This window comes from Chroicocephalus ridibundus, chromosome 7 (genome assembly GCF_963924245.1).
Source record: "Chroicocephalus ridibundus chromosome 7, bChrRid1.1, whole genome shotgun sequence".
NCBI lineage: Eukaryota > Metazoa > Chordata > Aves > Charadriiformes > Laridae > Chroicocephalus > Chroicocephalus ridibundus.
This window is the reverse complement of record NC_086290.1, coordinates 41730014-41750564: the sequence shown is the minus strand read 5'-3', so window position 1 is coordinate 41750564 and position 20551 is coordinate 41730014. Positions and strand designations below refer to the sequence as shown.

General features: G+C 46.1%; 1 protein-coding gene across 9 annotated transcripts in view; it reads right to left on the bottom strand.

Annotated features, from left to right (window-relative positions):
• Window positions 1-20551, bottom strand: part of VWC2L (von Willebrand factor C domain containing 2 like) — a 53486-nt gene that overhangs the window by 29307 nt on the left and 3628 nt on the right. For 5 of the 9 annotated variants that reach the window (XR_010071993.1, XR_010071992.1, XM_063341473.1 and 2 more), the window contains one exon: window positions 2633-2762. The exons of 2 other annotated variants lie outside the window; for them this stretch is intronic. Coding sequence is in view for 5 of the 7 variants with exons in the window: in XM_063341473.1 (XP_063197543.1) it covers window positions 2633-2762 (130 nt within the window). In the remaining 2 variants the exon portion in view is untranslated. 2 more of the 9 variants (XM_063341478.1, XM_063341474.1) reach the window with 2 other exon arrangements.

The window sequence follows — 20551 nt, the reverse complement described above, 5'->3', positions numbered from 1 at the left end:
ACCAAATAAATTAAAAAAAAAGGGGGTTTCAGTCATTTAAGTGGGTCTGTCAGCTTGTGTTATCTTCATGCGTTTGTGAAACTGAGCTTTAATTGACCGGCTGCAGTGGAGAGCCGAAAGATAAAATCTTGGTCTCAAGATGAACAGACAGCTTAAAGCGTTGCGATCCTCATTCATTAGGATGTGTCAGAGGGATTCAGAGGGGCAAGAGACACAGCAACGTCTGTAACTCTTTCACATGAAATTCCCAAAAATCTATGCGGGAGGTGAAGGGTACGTGCCACACTCGGAGCCACATCCAAGAACAATAACAAAATTTGCTCATCACATTCCCTGTGACAACAGAGACTACCTTGGCGCCTGCTTATTTCTATGACTTTGTGAATTATTTCATTTCATTTGTGAAGGATAAAGTCAAAATTACAGGCAGTTGGCCAGCAATTAGCCAGTCAGCCCTGGCTGCAGCAGGAGGAGCAGAAAGCCCTGCTGGCTGGGAGGGGTCCCACACCTCATCCCTACAGCCAGGCTGGGATGGAAGGAAGGGTTCAGCTCCCCTCCACAGCACCCCCCATGCAGATACGCTCCTCGATCCCAAGGAACAGCCCCGCCACCGCGCTGCCTCTCCCCTTCCTCCACCACTGGCTCAGAGCTGAGCTGCAAGCCCCGGTCTCTCTCAACTCAGAGACCAGGATCCCCAAGGCGGCTCTTAAGAAATACTTCCCTGCCTAAAACAGGGTTCAGAGAACTCTGTATTTCCAACAGATGAGGGAAGAGAGGAGTAGAGAAATTTGGCAACACCATGGAGAAAACCTCCTGGCTTCTAGTTGAGTATCCAATCACTCTACTGTGCCCTGGAGCCCCTTCAGCAGGTGGCTGATAGTCCTTCTTTCCTCCTGTTCTTGGTCCCATCAGTAGGAGTTGCTTCTTTCCCTCTTATCCTGTCTCTCTGGGCACCCTGCCTGTTTTTGGAAGAAAGATGCTGCCCATTCCTGGTCACCAGGGATGTTTGGGACCGCAACACAGAAAGCCACCAACCCCTAAAGTGGGGGACTCTTGTTACTGGAGGAAACGGTGATAGTGGTGAAAGGCTGGTGGGGAAATCCAGCAGCTCCCAGACCTGTGTGAAGCCACCTTTGAGTCTGCACTCCTGGGAAGCCTGACTGATGCTCACAGTTTGGATTTGTGTGATGCGAACCAGACGGGAAGACATCAGCAAGTGTTGCCACCATAAATGGGGGGATTCAGCGTGGTACCCTATACACAGTGGGAACATGGAGGCCAAACACACCCCAGCAGCGTTCGTTCAGGTGTAAATGAGCCAGAGCGACAGGCACGACAATGGCCACTGTTACCCCTCCCAGTCATCAACCCAAGACATCAATCGTGCTGAGTGCGATGGGAAACCTCACACCCAAGCGCAACGCGATCTATGCAAAGGTGATGGATAGAGCTGGTTAACATACCTTTTCTCTGAAGATCGGCATCAACAATGGCAAACCAATGAAATTTCCTATGAACATTTTCTGCTTTTCAACAGAAACATAAAACTCTAAATGAAAACCTTGTAAAATATCTGTGAGTAAAAATCATGGTTTAATGCAAAACTCAGGATTTCAAGTAGTATTTTTGGTATAATTTTCCAGACTGGTCTTAATTTTGCCAATTCCTTTAGTAAAAATATTTTGCGTTTCCAACTGTTTGCTTTTTCTCTGTCTTAAAGAGCAGAAAATGTGTTGAAAATGTTATTTCTTTGTAAACATTTTCATTTAGATCCAAAAGCAACCATTACTCTTATCCAGCAGCAGGGATGTATGTAAGAGGAAATATATATGGGTAGTGAATTCCAAACACGAGAAGATGAGTCTAAGCAGCCATTTCTTATATGTTAAGAAAGCCATGAAGAGGTTTATGTGAAGCTAGCTCAACTCTCAATCTGTCTTCATATCTACATCAGGAGAAAAGTGCTTTTCCAGAGACATATGTGTGTACGGGCTGTGGTACAAGACCGGGGAAACCTTCTTGGAAACAGATTTATTTTCCAAAGAGGTACTTTCAGTCATCCTAAAACCCTTCTTGAAAGTATTACTGAATTCAACTCCAATTCATGAAATTGTTTCAGCAGGACAACGAGGGCCAATGCTACACACACAGACTTCAGCACACAACCTACAACGTTACAGGCTCGGTGGGTGTCTTACTGGCCCCAGTGGAAGTTTTGCCATTGATTTCAGTGAGTTTTCCCCTGGTCTTCCATAATAACCATTGGTTTCTTAATTTAGGGACAAAGACTCTCTCTCTTCTTATACACTTGATTTCATGTTAGACTAATTATGAGCAAAAAGCAAAGACATGAAACGATTATCTCCGATATCAGGACTCAGCCCTATAAAGCCTTACTCAAGTCAGCAATCCCATAACCTCCACGTGAAGACACGGGCCAGGAAGGGCAGCCTTAGTGTTCACAGTTGCCACCTCATAACTGAAGCCCACACACAAGGAGAAGTAACAGCCCCATTGCCAAGGGCAGCCCGTGTCAATGGAAGCAAACCTCCTGGCGATGCATCAGTAACAACATTTTAATAAAATGTTTCCTTTATACCTCTTTGTTAAAGCCAATGCAGTACTTTCTTACCATTTTTGCAGACAGGACAACACTGTTCTGGTTCATAGACTGGGTTGACACACTCGGGAACTGCGCAGTCTGCTACAACACAGTGAACTTCATTGCTGGGCTCGCAGCGACACCATTCGCATGGCGAGGGCTAGGAACAAATCTCAAATTAGCCCATTTCCTCCCGTAGCTCACAAGTTTGCAACATTTCTATCTTGCCATAAGATAAACACATCAGCGTTCAATACCTCTTGACTGCATTCATTCATCATGGGTAATACAAATTAACCTATGGGACAAAATAGCAACATCTGAAATAGGCAACCAGAACATTAGAAAAACCAACGAGCATGAAGATTGTTTTCCCAGAGAGGGTGTGGGTGTTTTTAGCTTTCAGGAGACTTTAGCTCCCTTCATCAAAAAGGCCAAGCTGAAGCCACTCGGTTGTACCTCTGCTCTACCCATCCGGTGTTATCTAAAACACTTGGCCGGGAGCAGAGCAGGATTTTTGGCAGATCACGAGTGGTGGTTCATCCCGGGAAGGGAGGACAGGGGGATTTTCCGGGTCATATTCTTATCTCATGTAGACCACCACTGCCAGCAAACCCCAAGCTGTCGGAAAGGTGCTGAGGTGGCCTGCTCATCCACCAGCCTTCTCTATGTGCTGTCATTCCTGCTTTTCAGAGCAGAGGAGAACAGTGTTGCTCTTGGAGGGGCACACACATTTTATTCCATGTTTTTGCAGCACCCGCATCAAGGGTCTGTAATCGCTCCCATAATATAGTCATTAGACCTGGCCCCGGCCCCACTCCTGCCTGTTTCAACATGGTTTGTGAGCAACCGTCTCACACAGAATATGTAAATAATTAAGAGCCTGAATAATTCTGCTGAAGTCGGGGAGTTCTGGATTAAAGCACCCAACTAAGTGGTTTTGCTTCAACTCCATCAATTCTAACAGCAATCCCTATCCGCCTCCGAATAGCAGAGAGTTGTCACTGTCTCACCCTTTAAAAAGCTGTGGAAATCTGTTGAAAAATATAAAGGTCAGTGCTTTAACATTCCCCATGTCCTTATGTGTGTGCAAGTGTGATGAAAGGATGACAACAGAGCTAAGAAAAGAGAATAAGAGGAGAATTTGAAAGAAAAATCACTTCCTTTCTGTACCTGTAGATTCGATATGTGAATCCCAATTCCTCAGCAACAGTAAAACTGGAACGAGTAAGTTGGGAAAAATTCTGCTTTCTTTTGCATTGATAGGAATCTGCAGCAATGGGAATTCCTCCGCATTTAAAAAAAAAAACAAAAAGTGAGATGCGAAGGAAAGGAGGATTCATCCCCACGTGTTTCAGACCCCAGTGATGGGTCACTCATTTCTACAAGACAGATACTACCTGTGAGCCCTGCTTCTGGCAGGTAATAAGCTTTTCAGTTCACCTCTAAGAAGCTCCATATGTCTTGAGTCAAATAATTTATTCCCAGGAAATTCATTTCTACCCTAAAATGCACTAATTAAAGCTTCCCTTGCTTTGTCTCAGCGTCTGCAGTCTATAATTCCCATCACCTCTCATTTGCTCGCGGCTTTGGCAATTTAGATAAAATCAGCACTCCTTGAGCAAGGGAAGAAGTCTTGTGGAGGTGGAATTCCTCTCTCTAATTATCTTTCCTCATTCAATCCTGCTTTGATTTCTATCTGAAGCACCAGGAATCTAAATTCATTTGACTGACATTTCTTATTCAAGGCTATTTAATAAGAAGAAACAATACAGAAGAAAATAGACAGAACTATTTGCTGAGGGATCAATAAGAAAATTGCTGCTTTGTTTTTACTCATTTTAATCGCTAATTATATGGAGCAGTAGAACTAGATTCTTGTGATTTGTGGAAGCTTTCACTGACGTATCCTTCAGGACTTGTCCCCATCTTCACTACTACAATGGCTGCGACACTAAGAAATACATGACGTGTTCCCAGGACTGCAGCCCAATCTGCGGCTTAAAGATGATCAGCACAAGTAGAAGATGCCCCTGAACAACTCTGCGACTGAGTAAATGAGACATGACACACACATCTTTTGCTTTTGCGTTGTTGGCGTAACCTGAAAATGACACTGTAATAAACCATGATGTTGCTCGACACTGAGAGCAGCTTTTCAAGCGGGAAGAACCGCACACAATTAAAGAAGGAAAGCACACCTCGGCGGCACAAGGAACGAGCAGCCGGCAAACGAAAAGGCTGCTTTGCCATGAACGACAAGACTTTTCTCGGCCACGTCCTCTTCCCCGTCTTATCAAGGTCAAGCTGCTTGGTCTTGACTCCAGGTTCTTCCTCTATCTGACCACTTTGTTCACTTGCCAGTGCCCCTTACTGTGGCTCTTACCCAGCCCCTCGCCTCCGTGAGTGACTCCGGCCTTCTGTCCGCTTAGTTTGTGAATGTCTTGGCACCTTCTCCCGGGTGATGTGCTTTGGGATCCGATTTGCAAACCCCTGCCCCTTCAGAAAGGACTTTGCCCCAAGCACACTAATGGAGCATCTTTTTCCTGTTGTCTGTGAGCTCTGCATCCCAGCTATTAATTTCCCTGGAGCTACCCTTCTTGTGGAACAATTGTGGGACATTCGTCAAAAAAGTCCTCTGTTAATTTACATAGGCAGTAGGTAGACAGAGGCAAAATGACAAAGTGGGAACCACGGAAGAACAGTGAACCAGTGAAAGATGTCCCAAAGATTTGTTTCCTGATTTAAAGATTCATCACCCATGGAAGAGGGGTGTTTTCCACTTTTGTAGCCAGTGAAATTCAAACAGCAGCTAACACCAGATCCTGAAAAGAAACTCTCATCCCTACTGAAAAACAAGGTTGAAAAAATACAGAGGGTTTCTGAAGTATGAAGGAGAGAGGACACAAATCAGAGGCTATGCCATTCCCACATGGACAGTGCAAACGCTTTATTGGTGCCCCTTAAACTGATATTCTAGAAAAAGTGTTAAGATTAAAGGATCATAAAAGGCTTGAGCCAGAAGACAATTTATTCACTACACCTGTCCAAGGCAGAATAATCTCTTAGAATACTCTCCAGGGAAGGATTTGTCAGAAAGGATTTCAAGAGATGTTGGCGCAGAAATGTTTTTCTCACTATTGTCCAAAAGGAAAGGATGTTCATGGTGTCCAGCCGTAACACGGACCCACGACCACACAACTGCATGGCCCCTTACTGTTCAAGGCACGTTTGAACAAATGGACCTATAGTCAAAACCAGAGCAGTGAACTGGGTCCTTTTGTAGGAGGTATCAACACAGCTTTTTGACTTGGGAAAACTGGTGCAAAGCACCTGAAATTCTTTCTACCCAATGTTCGCTTACAATGAGGGGGAGAGCACCAACCCTCAGAAATAGTGAGGATATACGTTCTTTGATGGCGTTGTCAGTGTAGGGGCCAAGTCAACCCAAGTTGGTGGGAAGCAGATGTGGCCAACATCTAACCACCATTCAAGAGGGTTTGGGAGCAGATGAAGTGGGACATAGAGCACAAAGGACCTTCTCAGCCTCAGCACTGACCCTGATTCACCTCTCCTTTGGCCAGTCACTTCAAAGAGACCAAAGAAGCACAAGGATGTGGACCCTGAACACCCCTGCTATGACCACACCTAAGATCATGGCCCAACTTCTCTTTCTCTTCTGTTCTATTGACCTCAAGGAGGACTGTGACCCCAGGTTTGGCTGGGGGGCAGGTTCGTTCCCTGCTTCTATCAGAGGATGGCCCCATTCTGCAAACCGGGGTGGCAGAAGGAAGGCGCCAGCACTCCTTTGGCTGCGTGGCTGGAAAACCTTAGTCCCAGGTGCTGTCAAATGGGAAACATCTGCCATCAGCAGAGTTTGTTAACAAAGAAAGAAGGAAGGAAAATTAAAACAGAGAATAGAGAATATGCATGTCTAATAAAGATTTTATGTGCATGAGCACATAATGATAAACTTGATAGATGATATAAACAAACAAACGAATAAGGCAGCAAAGGAAACAGAATGAGAAACAAGATATGCCCTGAGCAGGGGAAATCACGAAGCCAAACGAGATGTGGATACTGTATCTCCTAATCTTCACGCTCACTCCCCTACACACCAGCTCCCCACCATTCTCACTCTCTGTTTGGAAGCAAACGTAGGAATTATGCTCACTAACGTCATCCAGCTACTCCTCACAGTGATAAGGGGCTGGGCAACACGTGGGTCCTTCTTTAGTCAGGCACGAGGTTTCATAAAACCACAGAAATTTCGTACCTCTAAGAGATCTACACCTGGGGGCTCCAGCATGCCCTCAAGTCATCCAAGAAGATGGAGAGATGTGGACAGACAGAGAGATCGCATGATCAAACAGTTCTTCAGGATAATAGCCTAAAATACTAATTCCTCCCAAACTTAAGGGAGAGGTGGAGAAAAGAAAATGGAAAATTGAATTCAAAACTCAGTGTCTAACTCTACTCTTTTCTGTTCTTTTAGAGCTGCAGAGATCCGAATCAAGCATTTTTTTAAACCAAGGCAGCTCGTACAATCACACAAATAACTAACACACAAAACTTCAAGTTTTTAGGCAATATCTTGCTTTACTGCATCTGAGACATCTTGTTTAAGCATAGAAATTCTCTTGTCCCAAATACGTCCTGAACTTCACCTGTACTCCACCCTTGGCTCAAGCTTTGTCCACAGCTACAGCACCCTAAGCTGCCTCTCTGCCGTCCCAAACACGTGAAAGATTTTTCTGTAACATGTGGCTTGCCCTACAAAAGCTTATTACTGAGTAATTAAGTATTCTCCTTGAGTGAATGGAGGAAGCACAAATATATATATATACAAAACAATATACTGCAGCCCTCCCCTTCCTTGCCTCCAATAAGGATTCTCTGTCTACACATCTGCTTGTCAATCACTCTCAGCTGCTTCTACGTAAACATCTCCAGAGAGGTGGAAAGGGAGTGATTTACCTAAGACTAATGAAAAACTGTGAAGGTGACACCTGATTGATACTTTTTCTTTACCTGCTTGATGTGTCAATCAGAAGCAATTTCTCTCAGGTTTTGCTCTCTGTCACATTCACCAGACTAACGGGCTTCCAAGACCACTCCTTTCAGTCCTTATGAGGGCTGTCACCCAGCTCAGAAGAGACCTCAGACCAACTTTTCAGGCCACAGCCTCCTGTGATCAGCTGTGATTAATCCACCTGGCTTCACTCAGACTGGAGGAGTTGCAGTTCATTCCCCCTGCGGAGCTGGGAAAACAGTGCCCATTTTCCAAGCAGCCTTCTGAGAGCAAAGTGTTATTTGGCACCTAAGTATTTCAAGAGCCACTGGATCATATATCATTAAAACAGACCATACACAGACCTGTTACTCCTCGAGACTTCCCACTCTATGAATTTAGATGCCAGCTCCTGATTTCCTCCAGGCATGTTTAGCACAGCCGCTTCCTGAGACTTTGGGCACCTCACCCTTTCAAGAAAAGACTTTGAATTGCGTGGTACTTTCTTCATGCTTAAATTTTCAGCCTTATGGAAGAAGGTGTACACCTTTGCTGGAGCTAGCGTACAGGCTGCTCAAAGCTACCGCAAATTCTTGCAATTGCTCTCTAGTAATCTGTTCTGAGATCCAGTTATCAGGATTTATTGGGCTGCTCTCTTCCTCCTCCTTCCTACACTCTCCAGCTAAGCTTGAAGAGGGTATTCGTACAAGAATGCCCCATAATCGAAGACATCATCTCATTGACTAGGTGCCATGAAGTGGTCACAGAAGGACCGTGTCCTCACGCTGTCTGTCGCACAACAGCCCTACATCAATTATACACAGCTACTAGCCAACAACTACAGAGCAATACAAACTTTACAACTATTATATCACAAATACTTGATATTTCTTTTCAGGAAGAGAACAGAAAAGCTTCATGTTAAGTGTTTACAACCATCTAGTCATGTAACAACAGACACGTACTGATCATCATGCAGGGGCTGTTCAAGTCAGTAGAGGACAATCTAAGTACTTCCACTGAATTGAACAGAGCTGCCACTGGGGCCTGCCACGCTTTTCCCAGTCAAATAGGTGTATTTCCAAAATGGGCAGAATGGCTGGAGAAATCTCCTTGGTTGACTGGAATTTGAAGTGGTGCGTAACCAAGAAATTAAGCCAGTGGGCTTGCTTTCTGGGCCCCATGGAAACCCAAGGATCCATCACACCAGAGCAGATGCAGAGCAGATGCCAGGACTCTTGATATCACTGCAAACCTGAATCAGGCATGTTACCTCCCACCTCCTTTAAACACCAAAAAGGAAATGGTGCATAAGTATATGCCTTTTCTAGATTATATTGCAAAGGGAAAATATGCTTTTCATGATAGTTTTACTGAATACGGGGCTGCAGTACTTTCTCCCCCTTTGAGAACATGTTAGTCAAAAGAAGTGCAAACCCCTTAAAAAGAAGGAGATGCCACCATCTCCGTCTCTACTGACGTCAAGGCAGCTTTGAATGCGATGGATCCAACCTGGTACTTCTGCACACACTTGTCCCCGCCTTGCTTTAGATTGGGCTCCACTAGCTCTATGCACAGGCACCGCCTGCCTGCCTGACCCTGGGAAGGGCTGGATGCGTCCCATCCCCTGCGAGGGCTGGACTCCGAGGGAAGGAAAGCCGAAAAGCATCGCTGCTGCCAATCTCTCCATCTTTTAGTTTTCAGGAGAGTGCGTGCCAGCGCTCACACGGATAATCACATTCAGCCTCCCCCCTCAGACAGGCTCGACTGATGGCATCCTGCTCCACGCAGATAAAACAGCAGGAAAAGCAGAGCGATGCAAAGTGAAGTCTGTCAAAGTGGGCACTTACATCTTAAGAGTGGCTGTAACTTTTAATGACACTAAGGACAATGGCAATTCTGATGGAAATGATTTTTGTAGCTACAGTTTCAGGTGGCGAATTTATTGGCAGGAAGCAAGAAAGGGAAGAAAGTTAAAAAGGACCTGATGAATAAAATCGGAGGCAAAAATGGTTTCTGCATTAAGCTGAGGTGGGAAGACATAAACCAGGGGAGATGAATAAAAAAGAAGCTGGGATAGCATTCATAGAAGATACTCCCGAAGTTGAAATTAGAATCATTTTCATTGTTATTGAAATTGCCTGTGATCTCAGGCAGATTAGCAGGAGATTGCAGGGAAGTTCACAGAAAGCTTTCAACCGAGAAATTTTGCAGGTGCCGAAGTGTGGAGCAGGGGCTAGCTACTGAGTCCCGCCTGAAGGCGAGACTGGTACCAGCCTATTTCTGTTCTGGGCCGCTCACTTTGCTTTTACCATTCGCACAAATAACTGTCTAACTTGTGGTAATTGGTAAATGTCTCTTTTTTTGTGTGTACATGCGTGTGCACCAATGCAAGAACTTCCACGAGGCAAAAATTTCACTCTTTTTTTGTCACTTACTCAAAAAAATAAAAATCACCCATCCAGCTAGGGGAGACACACTATCAATTATCTACAGAAACCGTAATGACTTGGATTTTCCATAGGTGGAAAGTCGTTCAAATAAACAATCCAGTGGGTGGTTATAGATGAGCACAATCACTGCGAACACCACCAGGCTGCAAATGATTTTGCAACAGGAAAAAAGTACTAAGTCATTAGATAATTTATTTGCAGTGAAAAACTGGAGCTGTGTCCTACTTACGTGGAGCACTAGCAATACAAATGAACTGTGCCATCCAAAAACTGAAAAATGCTTGCACCACACTGCAGCTCAGCTGAAACAAGGAGCTGGCTTCCAAGAAGCAGCAGAAGCAGAATCCGAGATCCTGTATTTCTAAGGGAGTCCCCAACATGCACACGAGCATTACTAATGTAGGACTGAAATGAAATGACAGATTTCTCCCTCAGCTGAAAGGACAAGACAGGTCCATCACTGAAAACACTTTCTGTAACTGGGGACTCCATCCTGTACTCAAGGCAGCCCCATCACAAGGAGGTGGAGGACGACTCGCCTGCTTTCTCAGCCTAGAGATGCTGCAGCTCTCCAACCAAAGCTCAGTTTGAGTCACCCCTCACTGCTGCTTGTCTATTCACAGCTACGAGAGTCTTTCCAGCAGGCTGGGGAGCAGGCACGGATTCTGGAAATGGAAAGGCATAAAGATGCTGTAATCTCCCCAGATCCTGTGTACCTCTCTTCCCTTCAGCCCGAGACCATGCCTGTCCATACCTGGAGAAAACGCCCTTACCATCCTTTTGTAAAAGTTCCTGAGGAGCTACTACAGATCAGTAAGCCAGACGAGGGAGAGAAGCACAGAAGATACGCCTCACCGTGGGTATCCTGAGCCCACATCTGATAGTTCAGGGTTGTGATGGCATTAGGAGCTTTATACTCATATATTTGCTATGTACCATGCAACTTGACGGGTTTAAAAGGCTCCTGGAACCGTGTCTGGGTCTGGAGTATGACTCCTCCATTATCTGATGAGAGACACCCTCGAGCCGAGCCCTGGCCCTTTTTCCACGGGAGCTGCCTATCTGCAGTCTCGTGGTTGTTTTTCTCCCCAGAGAGCAGCCGTGGAGCTTTCTTTAACAACATGACTTTGCACTTCTTTCGTAAGAACACTCTCTTTGTTTTGATATATGTCCCATTTTATTCCTGACAGTAGTTGCACCTCACCTACCCTGGGCCTGAGGGGACTGGAGGTCTCCATTACTTCGGTGATGATTTTTATGACTCTATTCCAATTGTTTTTTAGTTCGGACATGCCCGGTGCACAGGGAACAGGACTCCTTTCGAAAGGCTACGGGTATGACAGATGGGACTGTGGCTCCAACGTGTGACGCGCAGCCCCGTTCACACACAGCCAAAATGTGTGCATGTGCTTCAGATTCGTTAAGCTCCTTTTAATATCACTAGGGAAAGCGAGCCCAGCTGGCAGCTTCCTGCCCTCCGCTCCCTCCCTGCCTGCTCTTGCCATTACCAATGAAGGAGCCACATCCAGGAGAAAGCCTCCCGGGGCAGGGAGAAAGGAACCAAGGAGCTGGGTCAGAAAGCTGATCCTTCTTCCATGGGTTTTCCCTATACCTGTATCTGTTGTTTCCTTCTTCATTCACACCAAAAGCTGGGAGAAGGTGGCGAGATCAGCTCTATGTACTGATAAAACACTGCATTTGTATTAACGAGGTAGGTATAACGTAACCAGCCATCACTGGGAAGGAGATTTGGATCTTGGTCCCATTCCTTCTCCTGCCTTCTTCTGGCTGGATCATCAGATGCACCTTCCATGGCCACAGTACAGGCCAGGCAGATTTACACCAGTGATGGATTTGGCCCTGAGACTCTTACTCACAAGACAGCCAAACCACAGCTGTACTGCTGAGCTGAATGCCATCTTTGGAGCCGGTCTGTTCTCTCTGAAGACAAGCTCTGTGTCCCCACGCAACTCAGGCAGCTGGAAATTACCACCCTGTCGGTGCCTCCTGGCTGGATCATGGCAGCCAAGGGCAGGTGCGAGCTCCTCTTGCCATAGACCCCACACTGCAGATTTCAGGGCTGTTATCACCCTCAGCCTCAGCACTTTGCACAGTTTTGTGCCTCTTGTGCCCTAAGGGAAGCTGGTCCCACCTCCCTGGTACTGCAGTGGGAGCTCCTGCATGCCACTGGCACACCAAAATGCTCCCTCCTTCCCTCCGAAGCAGCAGCTTCTTCCTGAATGCTTTGCTCTTGCTCGCCCCTGCCGAGCTCAGGATCTCCTCCGGCTGGAGACAAGAGCTCGTTATTTAACACGCTCTGTTGCTGCACCAACTTTTACTCCTCCTAAGGAAAGACACATTGGCTGAACCCCAGTCTACGTCTGAGGAGCGGTGAGGAGCTGACTTGCTGTCTTCCTTTGCGTTGCTGAGGGTACAGGAGCTCAAGGGCGCTGAGCGCCCACCTTTACATCTACACACGCAGCCCCTTCTCCTTCACTGTCTCCAGGCCCTGCTGCAAAGCCCTGTCCTGCCAAGCGGTGAGCTGTGGCTGCACCAGTGGCTTAACCCCACTTGGTTAACTTGTCTGCTGGCGTTCGGTTTCCTTTGCTTCTGGGCTTTGACGCTGTCCCTGTGTTCGTTGCATGTTGAGAGGTGGGAGAGGGGCAAATGGATCATACGAAACACTGACTTGGACCTGGTTGCTTTTTCTCTCTCCAGCCTAACTTTTGACTTTCTGGCAGCTGGCAAGGTGGATTAGACTTCATGAGACCTCCCTCAGGCAAGCAAACCCTCATCTCAGGTCTCAGCATTGTGCGAACTCCACAGAAGTGTATCTAACTGGTACCGAACTTTACATCAGTGTCACATCCCACTGGGCCACCCGTGATCCATGGAGCTGCAGCAGTTCACAGCAGCAGAGAACGTGCCCCACAGAATGCAGCAGGTCTTTAACAGCGGGTACTATGGAGAAGGCATTTCCAGATTCTCCCGTCTGCCCCCTGTATCCAGTTGCCACCGCTTAAACCATCAGGAGAAAAGGCAGCAAGGTTTGGGAGGCTTCTGTCCCTCAGGGGACATTATCACATTCAATTTTGAGCACAAGCTGGGAAGGATGTGAAACGAAAATGGGTTTGAATAGGTTATCTGTGCCGAGAGGACTCACTCGGGTCTGCTAACGCAGGCGGCACACTGGGTTAGCCCTCACTTGGAACGGTTTTCCTGCCCAGGATGACCACAGGTAACAGCCTGAGAGATTCCCTGCTTTGAGGAGCTGCCTCAAACCCTAACGCTACCCCCAGCACACCGATTCTACTGCAATTCCCAAAGAACTACCTCTGAACTGTACCACAGGGTGAAGAGTAAGGAAGCCTAACACTACTTGTATTTTTATTTTGCAACTAGACTGAGTGTTGTCATTACATGACTTACCTAATTATAGCCTTAAAAACAATAACTAGGATAATTAGCTAATTAAGCATTATTTTTAATGAACGCAATTCTGCATAAAGCACATTCCAGTAGCAACAAACACACACCTGCACTTCCCCTCGCTCTGGTAGGAAACGGTTGGTCTGAAAAACTTCTTGCCAATGATCTGCCAACATTTCTATGGATGACATCCTTCTTCACGAGCTGATGACCACACGGTCTCCAGCCCTACAGAAACATCTCGGGTGACAGGGACGGACACACCCTGGGCAAGCCAAGGGATGAGCGCGTCTCTCCTTGGCCCCACCGCGCATTGTCTGGCAGGACAATAAACCCTCAGACTTGATTCAGTGCTCTTGGAAGGAGCTGGTAACAGTTGCGCGTACTACACATCCCATTTTCTTAACAGCAATGGAGGGGAGGGGGCTGCCAGAGCCCCTTCTCCAGCTGTGCCGAGATATCTCCTCTCTTCCAGCAGCTCTCTGGACAGCCCCCAATTCCAGAAGGCAGCACAGCCAAGGGGCTCTTTCCTGGAGCGAACATCTGAAAGCCCAGCCACAGCTCTGACGGTACAAATGTTGGGCACGTGTTCATTCCTCTGTCGTATTTACTGGAAAAATACCAATCCCTTGGGTTTGCATGTCCAGGCCAAATTCCGCATTGTGCTCCCGCACCGGTGCACTGTGATAAAAACACGGCGGCTTGCGCTTAATTCCTGGCGATTTTGAATCATGCTGATGCTTGAGTTTTGGGTCTCACCTATTTCAGCGGGGAGCTCTGAGAGAGTACGTGTGCCACGCAGCTGGCGCCACGGAGCTCTGAGCTTTTGGGGCCTCCATTTATTACTTGTATTACTGGAATCCAGGGAAAAACAGCAGCATGGATTTTTTGTAGACAAATTCTGAATATAGACCATTCTCTTTCACCTATTGTAATAATATACTTGTGCATAATGTAATATATATGTTATAGAATTGGTAGGTAAGTACGTAACACAGTTTAAAAAAGAGGTATCACTATAGATCAATATATGACATGCCTATCTATTTTAGTATGTTTTCTTGGTACAAATTATGACAGAAATACAGTAAGTCAGTAATTTCAGATTCCTTTGCATAGACATTGTCACTGTAATTTTGCCAGGAGGGAGATAATAAATCATACTTTTCCATCTGACTGATGTTCTGTTTCCCCTGTCTGATTTCAATGGCTGTATGCTATCTTCAAAGCTGGCATTGTTCATAGCTCCTTTTATTAAAGCACAGGCACGTTATTGAAATTTCTTTTGTATTATGATTTTCTAGCCGTACGTGAAATTGCAGAACACACAAGAAGAAGAAGGAAAAAAAAAAAAAAGGCCCCATTTGTTTGAGTCATAGTGGAAAAAAAACCTGCTGCACATACCTTAGAGAGAAAACTGCCAATATTAAAATCAGGGCCCCATGCTGGCTTGGGTTACTAATCAGCTTCTTGTAATTTAAGACCGAAGGTCTAAAACCTACTAGTGATTTGGGTGGCTGGTTAAGATACTACCAAAAGGTTTTGGTAATGCCAGTTCTTGCCATGCTTAGCGTGCCACAATTTGAGCGCCTTCTAAGATCCACCAGGAAACTGAACACTCATATCACAGAGAAGAAAACTCAGTTGAGAACCTTCCTTTTCTCCTCGCTTTGTTTTTCTAGTGGCCTAACGAAGCTCCTTGGGTATCTCTGTTCTCTCACGCCGACATGAACGGCAGCATCCACACTCCGGACCCGCAGCCGGGCAGTTGAATACCCCGGGGCAGGGCGGAGGGACCCTCAGGGCAGCCCACTGCCCCGCACCAGCCACCGCGGTCACACACTCCTCCCCCTCACCTGCCTTTTCAACCCAGAGCTGCAACAACCTCTTGCTTTTCACCTAACAGTATCATCCCATCAGTAAATTGCTCTGGGAACGTCCCAAGAGTTTCATTCATATTTGATCAGGTTGCACTGCCAGGCTGGGTTTGCGAGTGGTCAGAGCCAGGCTGTAGTTTGTGCCACGTAATTTCTATTTTTGGCGTGGTTCTGCGGGTGGGGAATCACATTTTGGTTTTGTTGCCTCCTTTTCTCCAGTGGCAGCACAGACACACTGCATTTCAGGGACTAAGAGATGCCGGGATAGCAGCTGAATACATCCTTGCATGTGCTAATGCCTTCTGATGAGAGGTCTTACTTTGTTAAGTTATATTGAGATAATTACATTAATAAAACATTTTTAAAGAGCATTAACAAAGGAGAAGGAGGTGCCGCTATTCCGAAGTAAAGGTTTCCATAATGAGCTGAGAGTTAGTATATGATAATGCTATGCTCATATAGTCCCTCATGTATTTTGGACTCTGATTATACCCCGAAGATCCCTGTTAGAGCTGGGATCCCTACTGTGCAAAGTGCTGCTCAAGAAGACATAAAGCCAGCGAGATACAGAAACCCTAGCTGAAGGATCACAGATGATTTGTGGACAAAACAAAGCAATGAACTTAAGATATAGTGGCAGGAAACATGGAAAAGAAAAATAAAGTAGAACTCCAGCAGTGAAATCCTGGCTCTTTTCAAGTCAGTGGAGACTCTGCCCTGGAATGAAGCTAAAATTTCCCCTTTCCTGGCTTTTACTTCCCCCACAGTGCAGAGGGCTGCCCAAGGGCAAGGGTTGTTCTCCCATCCCTCCACACTTGGGCTTGACACAAGGGACAGACATTCGGGCATCATCTAGGGACTGTTTGAGTGAGAACGGGTTTGGGAGCAGTGAAGGCAGAAGGGAAGAGGACGAGGCGGTGCAGGAGTCATTGGGAACGGCAGGGAGATGAGAGGCAGCAGCAGGGGTTAAGCACTGGCACAAGAAATTGCAGCGCTGCGCTTGGCAGAATGCAGGGCCGCCACTGATGTGCACCCAAGAAATGTCCTTCATGTTCAGAGCTGTTTCCAAGCTCACGTTCACAACTGCAGGTTGAAGCTGCTCTTCTGACATGAATACTACCAGGAAAGCCAAGCTGTGATGCCAAAACCTCTTGTGTTCCCACCCAAAGGATAACTCACCCAACGTCCTGGCAGGCAAGTGGAGATATTTTAATTACTGGGCCTAGACAATTTCTGCCATTGACTTTGAGAAGGATGGCACCATGGAACCAAGAACCACGTCACGGGGATTCACCCTCCTGCAGGGACAGGGAGCAGTTCCTGCCAGCAGGGTCTAAAATGAAGAGAATATTCAAGATGTCAGCTTGACAATCTCTTGTGAACCCATCACTCATTTCCTAGCAATGGTATTTTGATACAAATCCACAGGGATCCACAGAAAGAAGGTTATTCGCCTATACTGGGTGATGAGAGATCCAGGAAGTTCAGAAGCGATTATGGACTCTTCAAACTGACAACCTAACCCTTTTCAAACGGCTCCTAACTGTGGCTACAAACGCACCTTAAACCACGCTGTAAATTGCATTTCTCAAATCCGGGTAGGCATGTGCTTTTCTGTCAGTAAGTTATGCAAGAGAGGAAAAACTAATCAGCACTTAGGAAAAAACTGTCATCTCACTGACATTTGCACGATTTCTCCATAAGCTGCCAACGAACATCCATCACGCTGGCGGTACACTGTCTCCTTAGGTCTACATAAGCTGCTGTCTGTGAACATTCATTTAAAACAGAGTTACAATAACCGAGCCTCCTCTCCGAGTTTGCTCTCTGAGCTGTTATTTGCTTGTTTTCTCTCCCCGGGAAGAAAGGGGAGGGTTAACAACCTCCCTGAAAGATCTCTGCTACTACAGGCAAGCGCGGAGCACCAGGGACTCGGACCTTAACCTCCAGGACTGAAATCAAAACACGGCTGGTGTGTGGGAGAAAAAGCAAGCTGCTAAGTGACCCCGAGAGTCCCCGCCAGATCTCTCCGGAGAAAACAGAGAGACTGCCTGAGACTCACGGCATCCTTCACACTTTCCCTGCAGCCACCACAGCTGCCTGTTGCCCCGCGTTCCCCTCCGAGAGGGACCTGAGGAGACCCAAGAGACCAGACTCAAGGCCAACAAGGGAAGAAGTGGAAAATGAGGTTGGGAAAGAGATAGAGGGATCCCAGTAAAAGCCACCAGACGTCCTCTTTCTCCTGCTTACTGCTCCACGGGAGTCAAAATCCTGACCACTGGGCAGTAACCTATTAAACATATTTGAGTCAGATCTTCATTCACATTAGGGAGATCATAGAATCACAGAATTGCCCAGGTTGGAAGGGACCTTTCAGATCATCGAGTCCAACCATCGACCTAACTCTGACAAACCCATCACTAAACCGTATCTCTAAGCACTGTGTCTGCCCGGCTTTTAAATACCTCCAGGGATGGTGCCTCAACCACTGCCCTGGGCAGCCTGTCCCAAGGCTTGACAACCCTCTCAGTGTAAACATTTTTCCTAATATCCCTAACCCTCCCCTGGCGCAACTTGAGGCCGTTTCCTCTTGTCCTATTGCCTGTTCCTTGGGAGAAGAGATCGACCCCCCCTGGCTACGCCCTCCTTTCAGGGGGTTGCAGAGAGCGAGTAGGTCTCCCCTCAGCCTCCTTTTCTCCAGCCCGAACACCCCCAGCTCCCTCAGCTGCTCCTCACGAGACTCGTGCTCCAAGAGATCGAGCTGGCCTTTCCTGCGGGTGTTTCCAGGTGGAACCACAGCTTCAGATGAAGTTGGGCATAAGTCCCAACAAACCAAGGGCATGAGGCACTCTCCGTATGGGCAGCTGGGGCCCCAAACCCACAAAGATCTCCCAGGACAGATCTATGAAGATGCTAGAGAGGGTTACTAAACCATCTGCCAGGCACACAAGGTTTTACAAAAGGATACATGAAAAACTACTAATGAGTTTAAATTTACAATTGAACTTCAGTTCAGCATGTTGTTTGTACTTGTTAACGATTTAAGGGAACAAGCATAAACATTTGGACAGCTGTCTAAGTAGATGGCTTGTTGTCATGTTTATATTTTGCGCTTATGATTGTTACGAGTCAAAAAAATCAGAGGTACAAGATCAGGTCAGTAGAAGAAAGCTAAATATTCAAGAAATGGGTCTTTATAACTACTTCTCTACCCTCAGATAGTCACAGTTACTGTCAGTGGTAAGAAGAAAAAAGATCAAATTGCATTTGGTTTTCTCACCCCAAACCTAAACAGAAACCTAGAAACAAGACAGGAAGATTCTCCCAAATGGAAACCTCTCTCTGAGTTTGGTATCCTAGAGAAAAAAAAATTCCTAGAGAAAAAATACCCTAATTTGTGAAAGATCAGGCAGTTGAAATTTCTACAAGATGAGTCAGTCCTGGTAATATCACTAGAGCAAGTACAAATGTCTGTGTGCATGCACACACAGACACACACTTACAGAAGATTTTTAAATGGAGGCTAATTTCAGTTGTAACGAAGCAGTGATGAGCACTTCTAGGGATGATGATTTGGAACCTACATATTAGCAAAAGTTAATCAAGTGGGTGAAAGGGTTACGAGCCCACACAAAACAGTGCCTCCGTCGCCACTGAAAGCAGCCTGTTTGTGAGTCAAAACGACTGGAGAAAGCCTCTCCTCTTTTCTTCAGCGTGGGTGGAATGGACTTGAGAAAGTCTGCAGACCTTACGAATGCCCTCTTCAAAGAGGAAGAGGGAAGAGCAGAGCTCAGAGCCTGTAAAACCCATGAACTGCTCAGAATTCCATCTGCGGAGACAGCGGGTAAAATCTTTGTGCTGTTGCAGCAAACAGCAAAATGCTTGGATGTGCCAATGAAGTCAAGATTTCACTTCAGAGTAGCGGTTTCCTCCGTCTTGATGTTCTGCCTTTCCTATAGCATTTATAAACTCTCAGTTCACCGGTGCTCCTTCCTACCCACCAAAACACCCCTGGAAGTGCACAGTAATCTTCCGTTGCCTGAAGCTCTTCCACCACTTAAGAGGAAAAAAAGATTTTCACTATTTATTCTAGGCAAACACACAGATTTCGAAAAAAAGCATTTCTGCCCTACTCCACATGGTATCGAGCTCTCAGCAGAACACAGGTCAAAGGCTCCGCTGCCAACTAAATTAGGTCTGAAGGATCTCACATTATTCCTGGGCTGAAGGTTACCATGTGCGAGACTGAGGTGCCACCATCTACTTTGTGTTTCTCAGAAGACACTGAACTTCGCTTTCCACACAACATCCCCCAGCTTTTGAACACAGCAGACAGTGAACCAGATTGCTCTAACTCTCTCTAATAGCCTTTCTCTAAACTGTGTTTTTCTATCCCTTAATCCATTATGAGGGTGCAATATTTCTTTCAGAAAAGTAATTAGTACTTTTGTACTTCATTCACATGCAAAAGATACTTTAATGAGAAGATCCATCTCATTATTCTCCCACTGAAACCTCTCCAAAAAGAGTCCATATAACTTTCTCCTTCCTAAAATCTCTCCAAAAAGAGCCCTTACAACTTGTAAGAACCTAACCATGTGACAGAATTACACCGAGGTGGGACACTTCATCACCTGACAGCACAGCTGTCAAAACGGGACCGCTGAGGTATGATTGTGGGATGAAGGCCTTCCTAGGGCAAGAAGAAACCGTTATTTAAGCAGGTCACAAGATCAGCATCTTCGCACTCCTCAGCAAAGCAAAGCAGAGAACAGGTCGATCAGGATGGCCCTCAAGGAGATGCTCCCCATATATTTGTTTTGCCTCGTGTCTATGAAATCAAACTGTCTTGCCCATACTGAGTGACTGCAGTTACAGATGGACAGAAAAAAGATGAACATGGACCATAAATGATAGAAGAAAGGAACTAAATACCACCTTCACTGAAAATGACAATATCTGGGAAAAAGGAAATTGTGATCTCTGTTATCGAGAACTTGCAAAGTACACAGACCTATATAGAATTATTTTCATTGTCAGAAAATAAATTGGCAAGTGTATAATGAGATCGGGCATAGAGCCATGAGGAGTTATAGGCTGTCGTTAATTATCTTAAAGCCACATGACCTGGGAGAAGAAACTTGCATATACCTATTGCCTTCACAGAACCTGTTCT